General features: G+C 34.7%; 1 protein-coding gene across 2 annotated transcripts; it reads right to left on the bottom strand.

The window, feature by feature from the left end:
* Window positions 1-3,388: 3,388 nt before the first annotated feature.
* LOC134273170 (monocarboxylate transporter 4-like) lies at window positions 3,389-16,842 on the bottom strand. 2 transcript variants are annotated; one of them, XM_062755343.1, is made up of 7 exons: window positions 16,685-16,842; window positions 8,206-8,524; window positions 7,948-8,091; window positions 6,806-7,855; window positions 6,345-6,635; window positions 6,057-6,182; window positions 3,389-5,962 (listed from the first exon to the last, which is right to left on the bottom strand). In XM_062755343.1, exons 2-7 carry the CDS (start codon window positions 8,468-8,470, stop codon window positions 5,751-5,753), a joined length of 2,088 nt encoding a protein of 695 aa, XP_062611327.1. In that variant the 5' UTR covers window positions 8,471-8,524; window positions 16,685-16,842; the 3' UTR covers window positions 3,389-5,750. The 2 variants fall into 2 exon arrangements, with proteins under 2 accessions (XP_062611327.1, XP_062611328.1); XM_062755344.1 differs by lacking the exon at window positions 16,685-16,842 and adding an exon at window positions 12,050-12,274.
* Window positions 16,843-17,227: the final 385 nt, after the last annotated feature.

Raw genomic sequence — 17,227 nt, 5'->3', positions numbered from 1 at the left:
ATTATCCCAATGCTCTAGGAACGGGGCATGATAGAGAGAAAGTTGGGTACATTTACTCCATCTACCACAGTAGCTTAAAATTCCTTCTGGCCTGAGTAAATATTCAGAAACAGGTACAAAAGCAATACTGACTGAATTGGTCAGGGTACTGAAAATTTCCAGTATACATATGTATAGAGTGAAAAAGTACAGATGATGTCAAACTATGAATTATATTTTGCAGTATGTTATGCTCTAAAATCATCTCTGGTAAGGGTTGGTATGAAATATTCCAAAAATTGTTTTGCCCTATTTCCTTTAATTACTAAACTAAGAAAAAATATATCTTCTTGGGGTCAAATTTTCAACGTTTGTTCGTGGTTAGAGAAGTGTTTGTTACATGTATGCACATAATATTTCGTAGTGGACATAAGATCATTGGTCTCTTCAATGTACCTCGACATGATTTTTGATAATTTACCCTCCAAACAAGAGGTTGTGGTCTCGCAACAGTTTCCTTTCATTTAAATAAACCATGCAGTTATATAAAAGACTTTTAGAAGATGTTCAAGTTTTTATTGTTTGTCATGGAATTTAGTTCATAAATGGGACAAGATTTTTTTCTTCACGTGTGCGTTCTTCCATTGTGACAATCATTAACTATCTGTATTTTGAAATTCAATCTAACAATATGAACGATAACAAAATATTTAGCTGGAAGAATGTTTGAATTATGTATTTTTTTTATGTTTTTTTTTTAAATTATGAAACAACTGATATACAGGTAACATGATAGAGAGAAAAGTAAATCTATAGTTGTAATCTGCTTTACACTTTGAAAATAACAAATGAAAATTGCACGCGCGAAAAGAATATCAAGTTACTACGCATTCAATATTTAACGGATATAACACAGTTACAATATCTCTGTGTTGATAACATTTACTCATTTGTCACAATGTGACATCCTGACCCATCTACGCTAGCCAAGGGTTTGTGATATGCTACTCTCCTCAACTTCGCTAGCCAAGGGTTTTTGATACACTACTCTCCCCATCTTCGCTAGCCAAGGATTTCTGATACGCTACTCTCCTCATCTACGCTAGCCAATGGTTTCTGATACGCTACTCTCCTCATCTACGCTAACCAAGGATTTCTGATACGCTACTCTCCTCATCTACGCTAGCCAAAAGTAGACAGACAGACTGACAGACGAATGAGAATCAGTGTCCCCTCGACTTCTATCCCTAAACAAATTAGTGATTTACGTCACTTCCGTTCCGCTCAGGACACAACAAACCCACAATCAAACACACGCATATATATGATTACGTGACTATATATTCCCCCAAACTCTGTTGAATAAGTTTTGAGTATTACAAGTATTTATATGCTCTCTTGAATTTCAATTTATCGCTATATTTGTACTTCCGACTATCCGAAAGAGTTTGATATATTCTAACCCCAGTATACGGTACATTTTACCATTGTAGATATTACTTTCTACAGAGAAAATAGTTTGATCAGGCCTTGAAATGTTTTTAACATTACAAAGAAGTGACCAGGTCACGAGGACCCGGCTTGTACGAGCTGTTTGGCATGGCATCAATGTCCACAATCTAGAAGTGTTTACGATCGCCATACTTAAACTTACAGTTCACCGATATCTGATAAACCGATTATTTGTGTAAATCTCCTATATGCTTTTTAATTGAATTGGACCTTTGGAAAAACTCTTTTCCAAAACAAAAACAGATCTTGGGACCAATGCACGGATTGCACCCCAGTGAACATGAATAGAGGAAATAGAAAGTAAATATTTTTTAAGTCGAGCATCGGATGATTTTCTAAATGATGAACTGTGAACTCACTGCACCGTGGCGACCCTCGGTATATTTATGTGTGGTTAAATATCTCAACATCGCTGGAACAAACACAGTATTGACATCGTATGATGTTAAGTGCATCAAGGGGAAACCCGTACTCTAAAATGGGATGTATAATCCTTTTAAAAATGCTTAATTTTCTAAATAGAAGTAGACAGCACACATTTCACATGTTAGATATGTTGTACTTGCAGTTTCCTTATTTTTATGAGTTTGAAGGATGGCTTTTTAAGTCTAATAAAGTGCTTTCAAACACTCGTTTAATACAGTTTCTCTTTTCAAGGACGGGGAAATATTGTTCATGTTTCATAACGTCCAGATACATCACACAGTGACTGGTTGATAATTTAGTTGCAAGTGCCTTTATAAAGTTTATCATTAATTTTACACAAGTTAAATCACTATTAAGGCGAACTGCCGGTGATAAAATGAGTTTATCAGCAACTGATACATTGTATATATTTAGTAAATGTCATAAAAGCCTAACATAACTCTACGCCAAAGACACTGTTGCTGAAGATACTAAGTTCAGAGTGAACCAGTGCCGAGAATTGTTACTAATAAAACAAAAGACAATGTGTCTGATGAAAAGATTACATGTGTATTATTTCTTTATTATTACTGACTTCTCTCTAATTTCATCTGTGTATCATTCAGCACACCTCAAGTGGCGGATTCGTACCTCATCTAAATCATCTGTGATCTGCAACAAAATCATCCGAGGTTTACCGACTCATCTTCCGAGGAAAGGAACTACTTTTTTAGATACATGTATTCTCTCTGGAGCAGTGGACAGGCTTGACCTTTACATTCTGTCAACTTCTATTACGAGAATACCACTCTCTACCATCGGCTCATACATTCGTGTCTGAGAGAGGAACGAACGACAACTCTGCTTGGGAGATTGTACTTTTCCATGTAAATATCTGTACAATGATTGGGACAAGATGTCAATATGGTGACCTTTATGTACCTTTACATGTGTTACACCGCGGATCAAGTCAGTAACAGTTTCCCTATTAATGAACAGATGCCAATTGGTCAGTGCTTAGTGGTCAGCACACAGAGGTGAAATATTATAGGAACAGCTGATATAAATCTAATATCTACTCTACTCAAAATTCTTCAAACGAATATTTATGGAAAATATTAATTCGATTGAAATTATTTTCCTCTTTCATAGTGGAAGTCTTTGGAAAGACATCGCGGAAAATCAAGCATTTGGAAACATATGTTGCCAAGTTCTGTTCGTAGTTTGTATACTTAACATTTTATTTCAATTTGAATTGTCTTGATATGTGTAGCGCACGTGTAATGAATTGCTTTGCAGTAAGACACTACAAGTTTGCTTTATAATGCAATTGTATACAGTGTAAAGAAGTAAGTCAAAAGTACATACACTGTAATGTACCCACGCACCAAGCTTTCAACACTTGGCCTGCTCTGACCTTCCACTATTCAGGATCTCTTGCCATTTTAGTACCAATTTCTGGTTAATCTTTGAAGGAAAACAAAACCCTTGATTTTCTTTGTAGAACTTTTAATATATATGGCAACGGATATGATGTACACAATAACCAAGTTCAAATTGCATCACAAAGTGACATCATATTATACAAAACACAGAAACTAAAATCGCCATATGCCTTTCATCTTCCACATTATATTTTTTTTCAAAGTGCACCAAATGTGGAATAATTCTATAAATTCATTTCTTACATATACCCTACTCAAGTATCATTTGAATTTAAGCACATATGTCTCTGTAATAGTCTACAACTTCTGAGAGATCAACAATTCCACAGTTAAAACTCTTCATTCACTTGTCAAGACAGTAATATTGATAAAAATAAGTATTTCAAACAGCAAATACGGGCGGACCGGATTAAAAATCAATATCAATTTATCATTTTTGAAAAATCTATCACTTAAAATAAATTTACAAAATCTTGGATCCGCCCCTGAATGCTTGTGAACCCTTCGTGTTGTGCGCGACACATCTGTAAAATGAAACTATGTTATCAAAGTTGATATATCGATTTTATGATTTTATTATAACACAAGTACAATAAAACAATTCATAAATGCCCTATATATTGTTTGACTTTAACGTCAGCTATATACACCTATATAACTGAGGGGACAATTTTTTTTTCTCTCTTGTATGCCATTTAAAACACCAATCTTCCACTCTAGAGAATAAAAACTATTAACAAATTTGAACCACATACTCATGATACAGGGTTATGGGAAAGGAGTTACAAAATGAAATTTATGTTCACACACACACACACAATTTAGATTCAGCACGCACAATCTGTCGTTCACAACCGTCAAGGTCACCAAAGCTCTTTTTTAAATGTGATACTGACCAGCAAATGTATGAACAAGGATAGTTCCTGAACAGGGTGACAAAGCTAAAATATGAAGCAGCTGTTAAAATCAATCCTAGCAATAACATCATTTAATACTTATGTAAAATCACCCTGACAAGCGAATCTAGTGCATAATACATAACAGTAATATCATTTTTTTTCTACAGGCTTAACAGGAGACAAAACAAATGAAGTCTCTGTGCCCTTCATTATCCAATTTTTAAGGTACATTGTACGTAATTATATATAATATGGATTATATAAAGAAAACAAGGTAGTATAATGCATTTTATACAATGATGCACCATAACGCAAAACAAAAATGAAGATAAAACATTCACAAAACATACATAAACATGTGTGATAGAAACAACTGGCGTTAAATGTCGAGTTTAGTAGAAACTCTCCAGATTTTTTTAGTATGACATATAAGCTTTTAGTTAGAGATATACTTGACTAATTATGCAAAAAAATTAAAAAATGAAAATCTTTTCCAACATGACATTGTACATTATTTGAAAAAGCCCTGAAGTATCCCCCTATAACATCGTTGATGATGAGAAGATTCATGTAAACCCTAGTTGAGATACTGATGTGTATTGCACATGATTATATGCAAAGGCACTTAAACTCGTCAAATCCAGTCTTATTTTCTTGCCCACTGCTAAACACGTCTTTGGAATATGAGACAAAAATACTAAAGTAACAAAACAAAAAGAAAATAGCACTTGGCCATGATAGCATTATGCAAATACTTAAAATGTAGCACTGCGGATAATAAGCAGATAATTTGTATATAAATAGAAATTGATATAAACATTATCATTAGCCATTCATTGTTATTAACTTCTAAAAATTATAACAAGATTTCAAAATACACAACTGGATGTAACGAATGAAAATATAACATAGATAATAATATATATCTACCAAATGATTAAAATCTGCCATTATCAGTTTTCAAGTAAGAATAACATTCAAATCCAGCATTACATAAAAACTTTGATCATAACAAAATTCATCAACGCAAAGAACTTGTTTATACAGCATTCTGCGAATTAAGTTAAAAAACAAGCACGGGGTACCTTTTAAGGTACTTTACACACTCCAAACCAGACTATAGCCCACTAACAGTCAGTCCTTCTGAGATCCTTAATAAGCAGTGACATCACACTCCTTCCGTGGCAAATCTAGTCTTCACACTTGAAAGACTGATCAACTTTGTTGATGTGGCACTTTATATAATTGTTTTATTAACGTCGGGTTCCTCTTTCACACATCAAAATTACCGCATGGACATGAACAACACAAAAACTGTACAACGTCAACGCACAACATTCAAAAATCGCTTTTTACATGAAAAAGTCAAATTTTTGACCATGGAGTCAAATTCTTTTTAAAAAGCAGACAGTCTGTCCTGCAGTCAGTCTAACGATCAACAGCACCAAAAATCCCTGCACAAGAAGTCCGTGTAAATTATAGTTTTGTTTTAAAAACTAAACTCGTCTGCTTACAATCTGGAGTCCGGAAGTTTGACCTGTTCGATCATTTCTAATTCCGAATCCATCGGATAATCCACCATTTCTTCCTCCTCGTAATGCGCATGCACATCACGTGGCTTTAGCGTCCTCAAAAAACAGCCGAAAATACCCGCCATTATTAATAAGGATCCCGACAAGTAAAATACGTTGTCAATACTACCAGTTAACTCCTTCACTTGACCTAAAATAAAGGCATAAAGTTGTGATGCATTTGCAAAACAAAACAAACGAAATGAGAAAACAGAAGTGGAAAAACTTGTGTCAAGACTTCTTACCAGCTAATGGTGAACCTGCAATTGTTGCAATTCCCTGAAACAAGAGGAGTAGTCCAAATGATGACGTCAAACGGTCTAATCCAATCAAATCTACCAAGACTATGGAGCGAAGAGAAAGGAATCCGGCTGAAAAAAGAAAGACACAATTATAAATACGACACCTTTATTCAAGCATTTAAAATTTCTTTTCATTTGAAGTTTGTTCAATGTATATGATTTGTCGAAAACTTAAAAAAAACTTGTACAGGACAATGCAATTCTAGTTTTTGAATGTTTATAAATTCTCACCAGTAAAAAAGCCGAATCCTATAGCAAATATTGTCATCTGCGCACTTCCGTCTAGGAAGGGACAGAGAACGGTGACAATTCCGGCTAGAACCAGTGAGCCGTTGTTGATTAGATAGGTGTTTGACCAGGGTCGATCAGCCACCCATCCAATCAAAACACGACCTATTGTTGTAGCAATGCCAAGGATAGAGAAAATAAACATGGTTCCATCATCGTCCGTAACCCTGGCACCCTTTCCTTTACTCATGCTCTCCATTTTCAAAGGAATGAAGAAATAAGGAATAAAAAATCCTAAAATAGAAAAATAAAAATTTGTCACACTCTCCACGATGTTCAAAAGTTTAATTAGATTCTAGATCATCAATATGTTCTATTATCCGTCACTTTTTGAACATTTTTCGGGGGGGGGGGGGATAGGAGATTTTCAAAAAAAGTGGAGGAGTAGTGAACACAAAACTTACCTAGCATGCTGAGAAAGCTGGTAAATGCGTAGAGAACAAACGCTTTTTCTTTCAGTAAACTGAGATCAAAGAGGTTGGAGATGTAGAGGCACCATCCGGGGATTTCCCGCTGAGAGGAGTATTCCTCAATTTCATCAATAGTAACCTCGCCAGCAAATCTGACACTAGAAGAGTTCAATGACGTCATCAAACTTTCCGGGGACAGATAAGTATTGGCAGAACTCCTCACACTTCCTGAGCTTCGCCCCAAATAATGAGTTTGCTTTATAGAGTTAGGGTCCAACAGGTTGCTACTTTCTTCATTCGTTCTACTGACGAAACTCGATTGTCTGGATAACCCAGCCTCGTCCTTTTCCAGCATGTCCATCAAATTCTCCGGATTATCTGGCAAGCAAGCCACGCTGCCGTTCCCGCTGTCTCTCCTTCTCTCGTAGTCACGTTTCCTACGGGTGGACCTAATAGGAGTGGGGGTCAGATCTTTCTTTTCCTGTACTGGCGTTGACGGAACACTCTCCACAATATTTATAATCATGTTGTTGTTATATCCTACTGGAGTTATTATCAGACTATTTTTACTGCGATTTAAGCTTCCAGAACTGAATCCGAGTTCCTTTTTCAGACGATTAATGTACGAAACACTTTTATTTCTCAAGTCAATTTTATCAATTTTAATAAGTCTATTGTCTTTTGTTATAATACAATTGTCCAACGACCCATTTGAAATCGTCCTTTGGCGTTCCTTTTCTGCAATGAGTGCTTTCATGATAGATCCGCGAGTGACAATACCCCTTTTCATTCTTTTCTTGGAAACTGAGGCTATTGGTCTGAAGAGAGCTCCACACACTGCGCAGTTTAGAACAAGACCCGCCACTATGACCAGACTCTGTTTCCAATCGTATTCCTCCAACAGGTTTCTGTTGATCGGAGCGAAGATCAATGCCCCAATACCAGATCCACAAACGGCAATGCCAGTGGCGAAAGCCCTCTTCCGTTCAAACCAGTAGCCGATGATGACAATTGACGGCAGGTATATCAGCCCCATACCGATTCCTTCAATAAAACAACGTGGCATGTTAAATGATGTAACAATTAAACAAAAACATGATTTAAATGTAACAAGTTTTTAATATTTCTGCACAAACCTCCGACGACTCCATATAAGAACATCAGAACCTCTATTGATGGAGCGCAAGTGCTCACAAGGAACGCAATGCATGTCAAAAGACTGCCAAAAATGCAAATCTTCCTGCAGCCGAACTTGTTTGCTAGGGCACTCACGAGAGGTCCTGAAAAAAATTGAAAGAAGTATTATACATAGATATAAATCCTAAATATCCGTCACCGTATTAACATAAAAGTCCACAATTTCCATCATCGAATGTAAACACTTAGTAACTTACCCGCCATTAGGTAACACCCCACCAATAAGGAGCCCACCAACACACTTTTAGAGTCGTCTGCTCCATAATAGTCAATAATGTCCTGCACATATATGCCGAATGTGAAGCAGATTCCATCCACGATCACATTACAGACAAATGCTCCAAACACAATGACCCAGCCCCACCCTCCGTCTGGGCATCTGGACTTGGCCCGGGGCTCGGGCTCTGGCTCAATTTCAATGTCTTTTTCGCTGACATTATCTAGAAATGTTTTACCCGTCATTTTTCCAGTCGCGTTGACACTGCCCACCAGTTGTCAAATCACATCGTCCAGATCCTAGAAAGAAAAGAGAGGGGAGATGAGTGACATTGCTGGTAAAGTGAGTTATTTCTGTATGCAGATCTTTTGGTGCACTGTCCTTGTTCCCATTTTCTGATCTAACTTCGGCTTCACAATGAAACATAAGATTTCTATGTTATGATGATGATAATGATATTGTTGGTAAATGTAAACACAGATTACAGGCACAAATACTTTAACATATGTCGGATAATCTAAAGTGTTATTAAAATTGCCAACAATTAATTGCTGTTCTTTGAAATTAAATGTTACGCGTTTTCTTTTTAAAACAATAAAGGACCAAAGAAATCTTTGAACGAAATCGTCCCATTTAACTTTTTAAAAGTATTTTAGTTTCGTTGGTTTGCTCGTTTGTCTGTGTGGGTGTACAACATAAGTACAAAACGGCTTACGACTCCGACCTTACTACAGCATATATGACTCTAACAACTCCCTTTGTTTAAAGTCTATTTGTGTACAAATATCTAGGGCGCATTATTTCTGACAGAAATGAATACTCGAGCTCATTATTAAATGTTTCAGTGTCTCGGCATTGACCTAATGCAGAGAGAGGTTCCGCATGATGAACGCGTGATCGTCTTTTGCCACATTTGTATATAATACCTGGTCGTACGGTTTTTAACATGTAGTGAACAGCCAAAACTAATTGTTCTTTAATATGCAGAAAGTCGAGTGGAAATAAACAAAAAGGATTGCATTGTTTTCCAGTCTAGGTATATTGTAAGGTATCCAAGAGACTGTCCGACAATGTATATATTTAAAACACATCATTCGTAAGCTTGTTCAGAAAAAAACAAAGGGATTTAATAAATTGCTTCCTTGAGTCATTCTTATTGTTCGACACACTGCATTTTCACAAGATTTTAAGGTTTCAAATAATTATATCTATGTCCTATGTCAGTGATGTTTTAGGCAATTTGGAGGCCTACGGGTTCATGGCGCGCTGGCCGAGGACATTTTGGTAACAATGTGCATATCCCATGAAGCAAAAGTGCACCCTACCTCATCCGCATTGATTGCAGATGGATGAGAACAATTCCCGTTACTTGTCTTCCCTAATAAACGGAGGCTAGTCGTGCCATACTGATATGGTACTCTGGGATATCTATCTTTACATGAGAAATTCCTTTCTTAATGTTTCATAGCATATTCCCACAGAAATACACATTTACTTGCATATAGTTTCAGAATTAGTTGTGTAAATGTTGAAAAATTTGTCCACAGATGTTATGTAGTCGATTAAAATTTATTTCTATCGAATTTGCAGTATTCATTAGAAAAATCTAAGCACTGCATCTGGCACTTAATACAATGTTACGTATCAATATTGATTTAAGCCGGTGGTCATTCATAGAAATGTGGTTATGGCAACCTCATCTGTGTCTTTGTCGACAATCGACGCTTTCGCCTTTTCCATCCAATCTGTCAGGAATCAAGATCCAATTCATCTTCAATGACCAACCATGATTCTAATGAACAGATTCCTTAATATTCAGAATTCGGCAGAGAGGTAAAATTCAAAGAAAAACCAATATTTTAAAGCATTTCACGAGGAAAGAAAGTCAATAAAAAAAAAATCACAAAAAATTGAAGACATAAGAATGAACAATTACACGTAGTCAATTAGTGGATTAATTTTTTTCTTTATTTTTGGTGATCAAATTATTTCAGTAACTCCGTTTGTATGTACTGGACATGGTCACTACTGGTATAGCATAAATACGAACAACTGGGTGATTTATTTCCACTTACTTACGTCATTTTCCTCGTGGCAAGTAACCGGTCAGTGGGTTTAACTAAGTAAATATAAAAGCGGTCATCGAAGGTTGCTTATCAAAAATTAAACAAATTTGTATAGATGTCTGTTAAGACTGAGCGAAGAACAGAAGGGTCAGATACCTTCTCTGTTTAATCTACAGTGAATAGCAGAGGCTTGTGTGGAGTGAACGTCCGATAATATATGTAGTTTTTTATCCTGGCAAAAAAGTCAGGACATCAACCATCGTTTTGGCGCCAGGTTGCGCGGTCTTCGTATGAGATGTGTTGACAGCAATTGGGTCGGTACACAGGTTTTGATGAAAATAATGTAGTGTGTAACGAGATGGCCGAGACTCTAGTCTCCAGTCCTGACAACGTTAGTCAATACAGTGCTCCATAGTCCGTACATCTATTTTATTTATAAATGTAGACTGTTCTTCAAGTGATGTTGAATGGCGAGAAACAACCTGTTGTTTGTATTTAAATGTGACCTAAAAAGTGACTTCGAATAAATCAAATTACGCACAAATACTGACCTAGAATTGATAACAACCGTGTCAAGGCTCATTTTGAAAACTAACACTTGAAAACGGTTTCCACATTTCATTTTAAATTTATTCTGCAAGACCACCAAGTCATGAAAAAGGAGGATCCGCCCAGCAGTAAACGTCGAGTGCTTTGATCGATAACTAATGGACTATTGACATTAACAGCTGTTCAAAACCAAAAAGTCGGTCATATCTCAGTAAATGACCAGTCATTAAACAACTTCTGACCACAAGTCACATTATAAGCGGTTTCCTGGTATTTGCTGATGTTCTAAGAGGAAAACAAATCGATTAACCTATCCCACAGAATCCGCGTCACTGGACATCATATTTACCGGCTGTATACTGTTTAGCCGTATTTCCAGTAAATAGCCAGTATCTTCATTTCAAATTACTAGTATCTATATCAGATACCACAAAAGAAAAAGAAAACTGGAAATGGGAAAAGCCATTAACGTAGATTAAAAATAATACTGATATCCCCGGCCAAAGTTCTAAAACATATCATATATACATTTAATATTTAGATAATATAACTAAAAACATACCTGGTATATAATGTAATTTTTTTTAATCATTGTTTTCATACAGTTCATTAAAAATACATTTCCTAATATGAATCGATTCTTGCGTAATACTATTCATAAATATTCTATTCATAAATGGTACTTTTGCTTTCAAACAAAGTGGATTCCTCTTTAATCTTGAATTTAATATTTATTCAAAAGTCACCTACGCAAAATTTATATCATAATTCAACTTTGAATTATGATTGATAACTTTGTTGCGAAGTCCCCGGCTCGTTATTTATGTACAGCAATGGGCGATATCCCTTCTTGGCCTCATTATCAATCTCTTGTACGATGTCACCTCATAGCTAAAGCATATTTGGGAACGAAAACGCCATCAATATACTTTACAGTCTGTGAAGAGAGATTTACTGTGAAATCTTTTTTGTCTGGCCAGTGCGAGCTGGTCATTAAAAACGGACACGTAAGAAGGTCGTACTGATCTACATTTTAAGAGGCCCCCTTAAGGGACATGCCCGACAAAATGACAAAAATCTACACCTGCTTAATTCTTACCAAAATTTACAGACAGGAGAAATAACTTATTTCCTTTCCCCTCATTAACATCAAATAAATAGTCAATTCGGAACAAAAATCCTATTTTATTTTAGAAGAAAAAAACTTACTCTAAGTACGAAGTGGCAAGCACGTTGTTATCCATTATCCAGTACTTCTGTCATAGTTTATGATTCCAGTTTACATACTTTTTTCTCAATTTTTAATCTATCACATATTGAAACAGATCTAGTTAACGTAACGATCATTTAACAGGTCCCTATCTGCCCATGTTCCCACTACACATCATAAGTCGCTGTTTCTCGTTAGGCATCCATCTTGAAAATGTTTATCGTTTCGTAAATCGGGTCACTGCTTCAACGAAGGGCAAGGTCTTATGCTAACAAAAAAGCAGATATGCTGAATTGTTCGAGTTAACGGACCAAGCAGAAAGTATTAGCATTTATACAACAGGGTTTTTGAAACTTTTTTTTTATTACATTATGCTTTTAGTTTTCAGTTACAAACTTTAAGTGTACATTATGATCAGAACTACAAGTGCTCAAAAAGGTTCTGGTTTGAGAATCTTTATAAATATGTTAGATAAGGTATCGTAATACTCATACGGGATGCCATTACAGATTTTGAACATTTAATCAACTGTCTATCCAAAATATTTAATTAAGATAATTAATTGAAAAATATGGAGAGAGAGAGAGAGAGAAGGATAAGTGTATCTGAAGTTTTTCTTTTACCATTTCTAAATTAGACCCTATAACATTTTTACTAATGTGATCTCATAATATAATTTAGGTGTCAATCAGCCAGAATAATTTAAAACATGTACATATTTTATCATTCTCTCTCTCTCGATCTCTCTCTCCATATTTTTCATTTAATTATCACGGTGAAACTGTCACATCAATCTGATATTTATGATAAAGAATTGTCTTTGCCGAAGACAATACTCCGACTATATCTTAAAATACACAGGTCATGAATATTATATCCGGAAGACCACTTAAAGCAAGTTAAAGCCGGGGGTTATTTTTAGTTGCTGATGTTAGCAAAATGAGCGAGTTGCTATTCAAACCTTTATATATTTCACGCTATGGTAAACCTGTATATACTTATTATCAGCTGTTCAATAAGTAAAACCACACTGCTTTTCAGCCAGAACAAAATGCTTTGTGTTCCCTTTAAATTTCTGTGCAATACTTTTAACACTCCGTCCCCTTAGGAGCCTCTACAGGCGCTTTGATCCGTGAGTCAGAATCAAAGACCTTGACCCTTTTTCTGCAGCGGTGCATTTATATATCAGTATGAGGCACGGCAGGGGAAAGACCATTTGATGAAAAGAGTTGTTAACAAGGCATTGTACTTCATGTGAATAAAGAAATAAAAATGTACTTAAAGAAATAAAAATGTACTTTTCATTATATTAACCACAAAACATATCAAACTATAGAATAAAAGTATATTTTTTCGATCTGGAATAAATATTTATGATTTATAAATAATATATAGGCCTGTTATAAAAACAGATGTGAATTCACCCTTTTTAATACAATATAATTTTCTAAATGATAAGAAAACATTTTTAATACGAGCATTTTTCTTTTTTACAAAACTAGCATCAACTGATAGTCATTTACAAAAGCGCGCAGAATCAATCTCGACCCTTTGCCCCAATTCAAGGCCAGCAAGTGCCCGTCTCAGAACCTGGTTATATTTAAAAGATGGCAGGTGACATGAAAACTCAACCTTTCATGACACAAGGGGTAATCCATACGATACTGAATAGTTCAAAAAATGGCCGAAATTTGAGTCAAAGCTCCGCGGATTATGTTTTTAAAATAATTCAGTCATACTAGACCGCGGTCACGAGGGTTCAAGGGATAAAAAAAAAATGCTGAATCGATGATTTCACAAAAAAGACTAAAAGTTTAACATGTCATGGCAAAACGTGTTCATAGAAAGAGCAACAAATCAAAACAGAAATAAACTGACTATAACGGAACAATAAACTATATCCTCGGCTAATTTCAGTCAATCCGGAAGAGTGATAAATATTGGCCACCAAAAAACCATTGCCAAAAAATTATAAGACAAATGTGCGAATTCTTGAAACGAGATATACCAAGAAGAGAACAACAATTCAGTTGAGAGAGTTCAGAGTCTATGGAAACACAAGGTATAATTGGAGCTACAGGGTGCAGGGGTATAGGTGGGTGGGTGGATTGGTTGTGTTGTGAATCTTCGTATTCTCTCTGTAAAAACTCAGTAAAAAGACAACAAGGAATATGGAAGTGGTGCTTTTAATTGCTTAGAATATAACTACAAAGTGAAATTTCTACAATACATATTACGAATTGAGGACAAGTTTTATGGCGTGTTTCTAGAACCGTTTACGTTCTCTCCCATATAATTTCAATGGGGTATAGAATCACGATTCAAGAACAACCATTGACACTCGCCAAAATCACCATTAAACCTATTACTGACAATTATTCTCAATTAATTTCAGGTGTAGGATAATAAATATAAATCAAACAGACAAAATTTATATTCGTTATAATCCTGTATATATAACTTTCGTCAAGACCACATCTACAGCAATTAGCATGGCGAGTACCACCTTATACATGTCAATATGGCAATGAATTGGTCAGGTAGCTATGACAAGACGAGGTTATGCTCACAGAACGAATGTATGCAGGCCGACTGGTCGTCGCAAATGCCTTCCTTGAACTATCTTCAGAATTATATCTTATAGATGACCGATGTTTATATACTTCATCTGAGTTGATTTTGTAAAGGAAAAATTCTTTCTTTTTTTTTTTCAAGACACCAACTACACGATACTTTGGCATGTTGTAAATTTAAATTTATTACGGGAGGTAAACTTTAAAAATTTTTACGTCATCATGCTATAAATTTTGCATTTACTTCCACTAGTAAATTCCAAATTTACTACATGACTGACAAAATGGTCAAGTAATTAAATTAGCTTCAAAATAAGATTCAAAAAAGCTACGGTGTCTGAATGTTTTTGGAAGCCGGATACATATGTAAATATGACAATTTGTATATTATATTATCTGACAAAATATCATAAATATGCGTAAAAATTCTTCGTAAATACATTTGATGTACATGTGATTTAGTGCATGCCATCACAAGTTTTTAATCTCGATGAAGTATAAAATTAAAGTGTGGTTGTACAAAATATAAAATTTTTATTTCTATAACATTACACTAACCGTATACTATTGATTTTGATTGCCACGCAATACGAAGTCGCATACCATGTATTTAGGTAAGGAAAATGGGATAACATGTCCCATATTAATTTTTTTTCAAATAATTTTTTAAATGGTTTCAAATATTTTAAATTCGCATATTATGAATCAGAAAGCAATAACTTTTGGCAAGCGAGTTTTTTCTATACTCATACAATTTGTGAGATTGATTCCCAAAAATCCAAGGGATCATTCACCTAAACAACAGGAATACAGAAAAACCTGTTATCCCAAATATATTGCTTTTTAAGGTTCATAAACCCTTTGCTCACTCATATGAAATTTTTCTTTTACTTTTATGATTTTCCAAAGCAAATGTATATGCTGAATAAAATACAAACAATTATAGCATGGCTTGCGGGGCAAAATTTGATTTTAAAAAAAAGGCACTTAAACTTGACAAATTTATAAAGGAATAATAGACATTTGTGTCATTAAGAGTTATCTCTCTTATCAGAGTATCAATGTACCTTTTGTATTTTGATGTAGAATTATAATAATAGCTAAATCTTAATGAAATATCTTTAATTTTTTTAAACTCTAAGTTAAAATCTTTTTGGGTGTATTATATTCTAAATAGGCCAATATATCCTATTTAGGTGATTAGTCCCATCATTTTTTTTTTAAATTCGTTTCAACAAAGTTATTTCCAATCAAAAAATAAATGAATTAATGATTTTGTGAACAAGTGAATGATGAACAGAGATTTTAACGTGATAAATAATGTTAGAATGGTTAGTAATTAACTTAAAAGTATCAACTGAAAATTGAAAATGAACAGAGTTACCAATTTTACCCCATGACACATCTGTATAAGTAATGAATTTGAATCTTAAATCATTATATAGATAAATAACGCACAGTAATATTTCTCAAATTCTTAATATAGCTTTAAAACGTACAAAAATTATAAAGGTACGATTTCAATAAATCGATAGTATTCGCTCATTCTCTTATAGCATGAATTATGATAATCAGATATCACAATCATTGATCATGGAATTTTCAGCTTTTCCTTTTACGATTTCTCCATTGAATGTCAACTCCTTTGCAATTGACAAACATTTTGCAGAGTTGAAATTATTTCAATTTACATTAAAAACTTTTCAGTTCTTCAAAGCATTAAGATATTGGAATTTAAAAAAATGCAGATCACAGCACATTTCCTATTCGGATCATTATAATATTTTAAACAGTGAATAAATTAATATGAAGACCTTTCATTTCGCGTTATTTCGCTTTCACATTTGAAACTAAGCATGACAGCTCTAAATTTCAATAAAATATCAAAGTAAGATTAATAAATTTCTTTAACGTTGAAATATTGAAGCATATTACCGGTTAAACTTCCCTTAGCATTCAATATGAAAACGTATCTGCGGTCGACTATCAGCTGAGTGGAGCGAACAAAGGCACTACCTAGAAACTACTTTCAGACACAGAACTTGACAGAAAATAACCTACCTTTTACAGAAGAATCTTTTAAGGTGTTCTGTTTTGATCATAACACATCCTTTCAGTCATTTCAGTTTTCATTTTGGTGAAATATTCCCGACCAACACTCTGAACAACCCTCACCGATCAGCTGTTAGAGCTCCGGTAAATCTGGAGGGCTTGAGTTGAAATCAGCAATCTGATTGGCTGACGCCACTACGTAATGTGGCCTATTTATTTATAGTACCTGTGAAAGTATGTTGATAGATATAAAAATTCTGCAAAAATTGAATATTTCATTTCTACTCATAAATAGCACTTGTATTGTAAAAGCACATAAAAGTTGTTGCAAAAAGCTTGCAGGTCTGACATTTTTCTGAAATGCATGCCAGATCTATGCATCTTTCTGCAAGAGCCGGTGTTCTGGTTTCATTAGCTATAAATAGCACCTGCTTATAATATATTGTAATGCGTAGTATCTGCAATGAGTGTCCGTGCTGGACAAAATTAATATGAACTATGCTCCATTTGATAAATGATAAATCTTAACCTTGTATTTATTCTTTTAATCTT

This window comes from Saccostrea cucullata, unplaced genomic scaffold (genome assembly GCF_032062105.1).
Source record: "Saccostrea cucullata isolate Sc308-1 unplaced genomic scaffold, CSIRO_AGI_Scuc_v1 ctg137, whole genome shotgun sequence".
NCBI classification, from domain to species: Eukaryota; Metazoa; Mollusca; class Bivalvia; order Ostreida; family Ostreidae; genus Saccostrea; species Saccostrea cuccullata.
The sequence above is the reverse complement of the archived record's forward strand: the minus strand, read 5'-3'. Positions and strand labels throughout refer to the sequence as shown.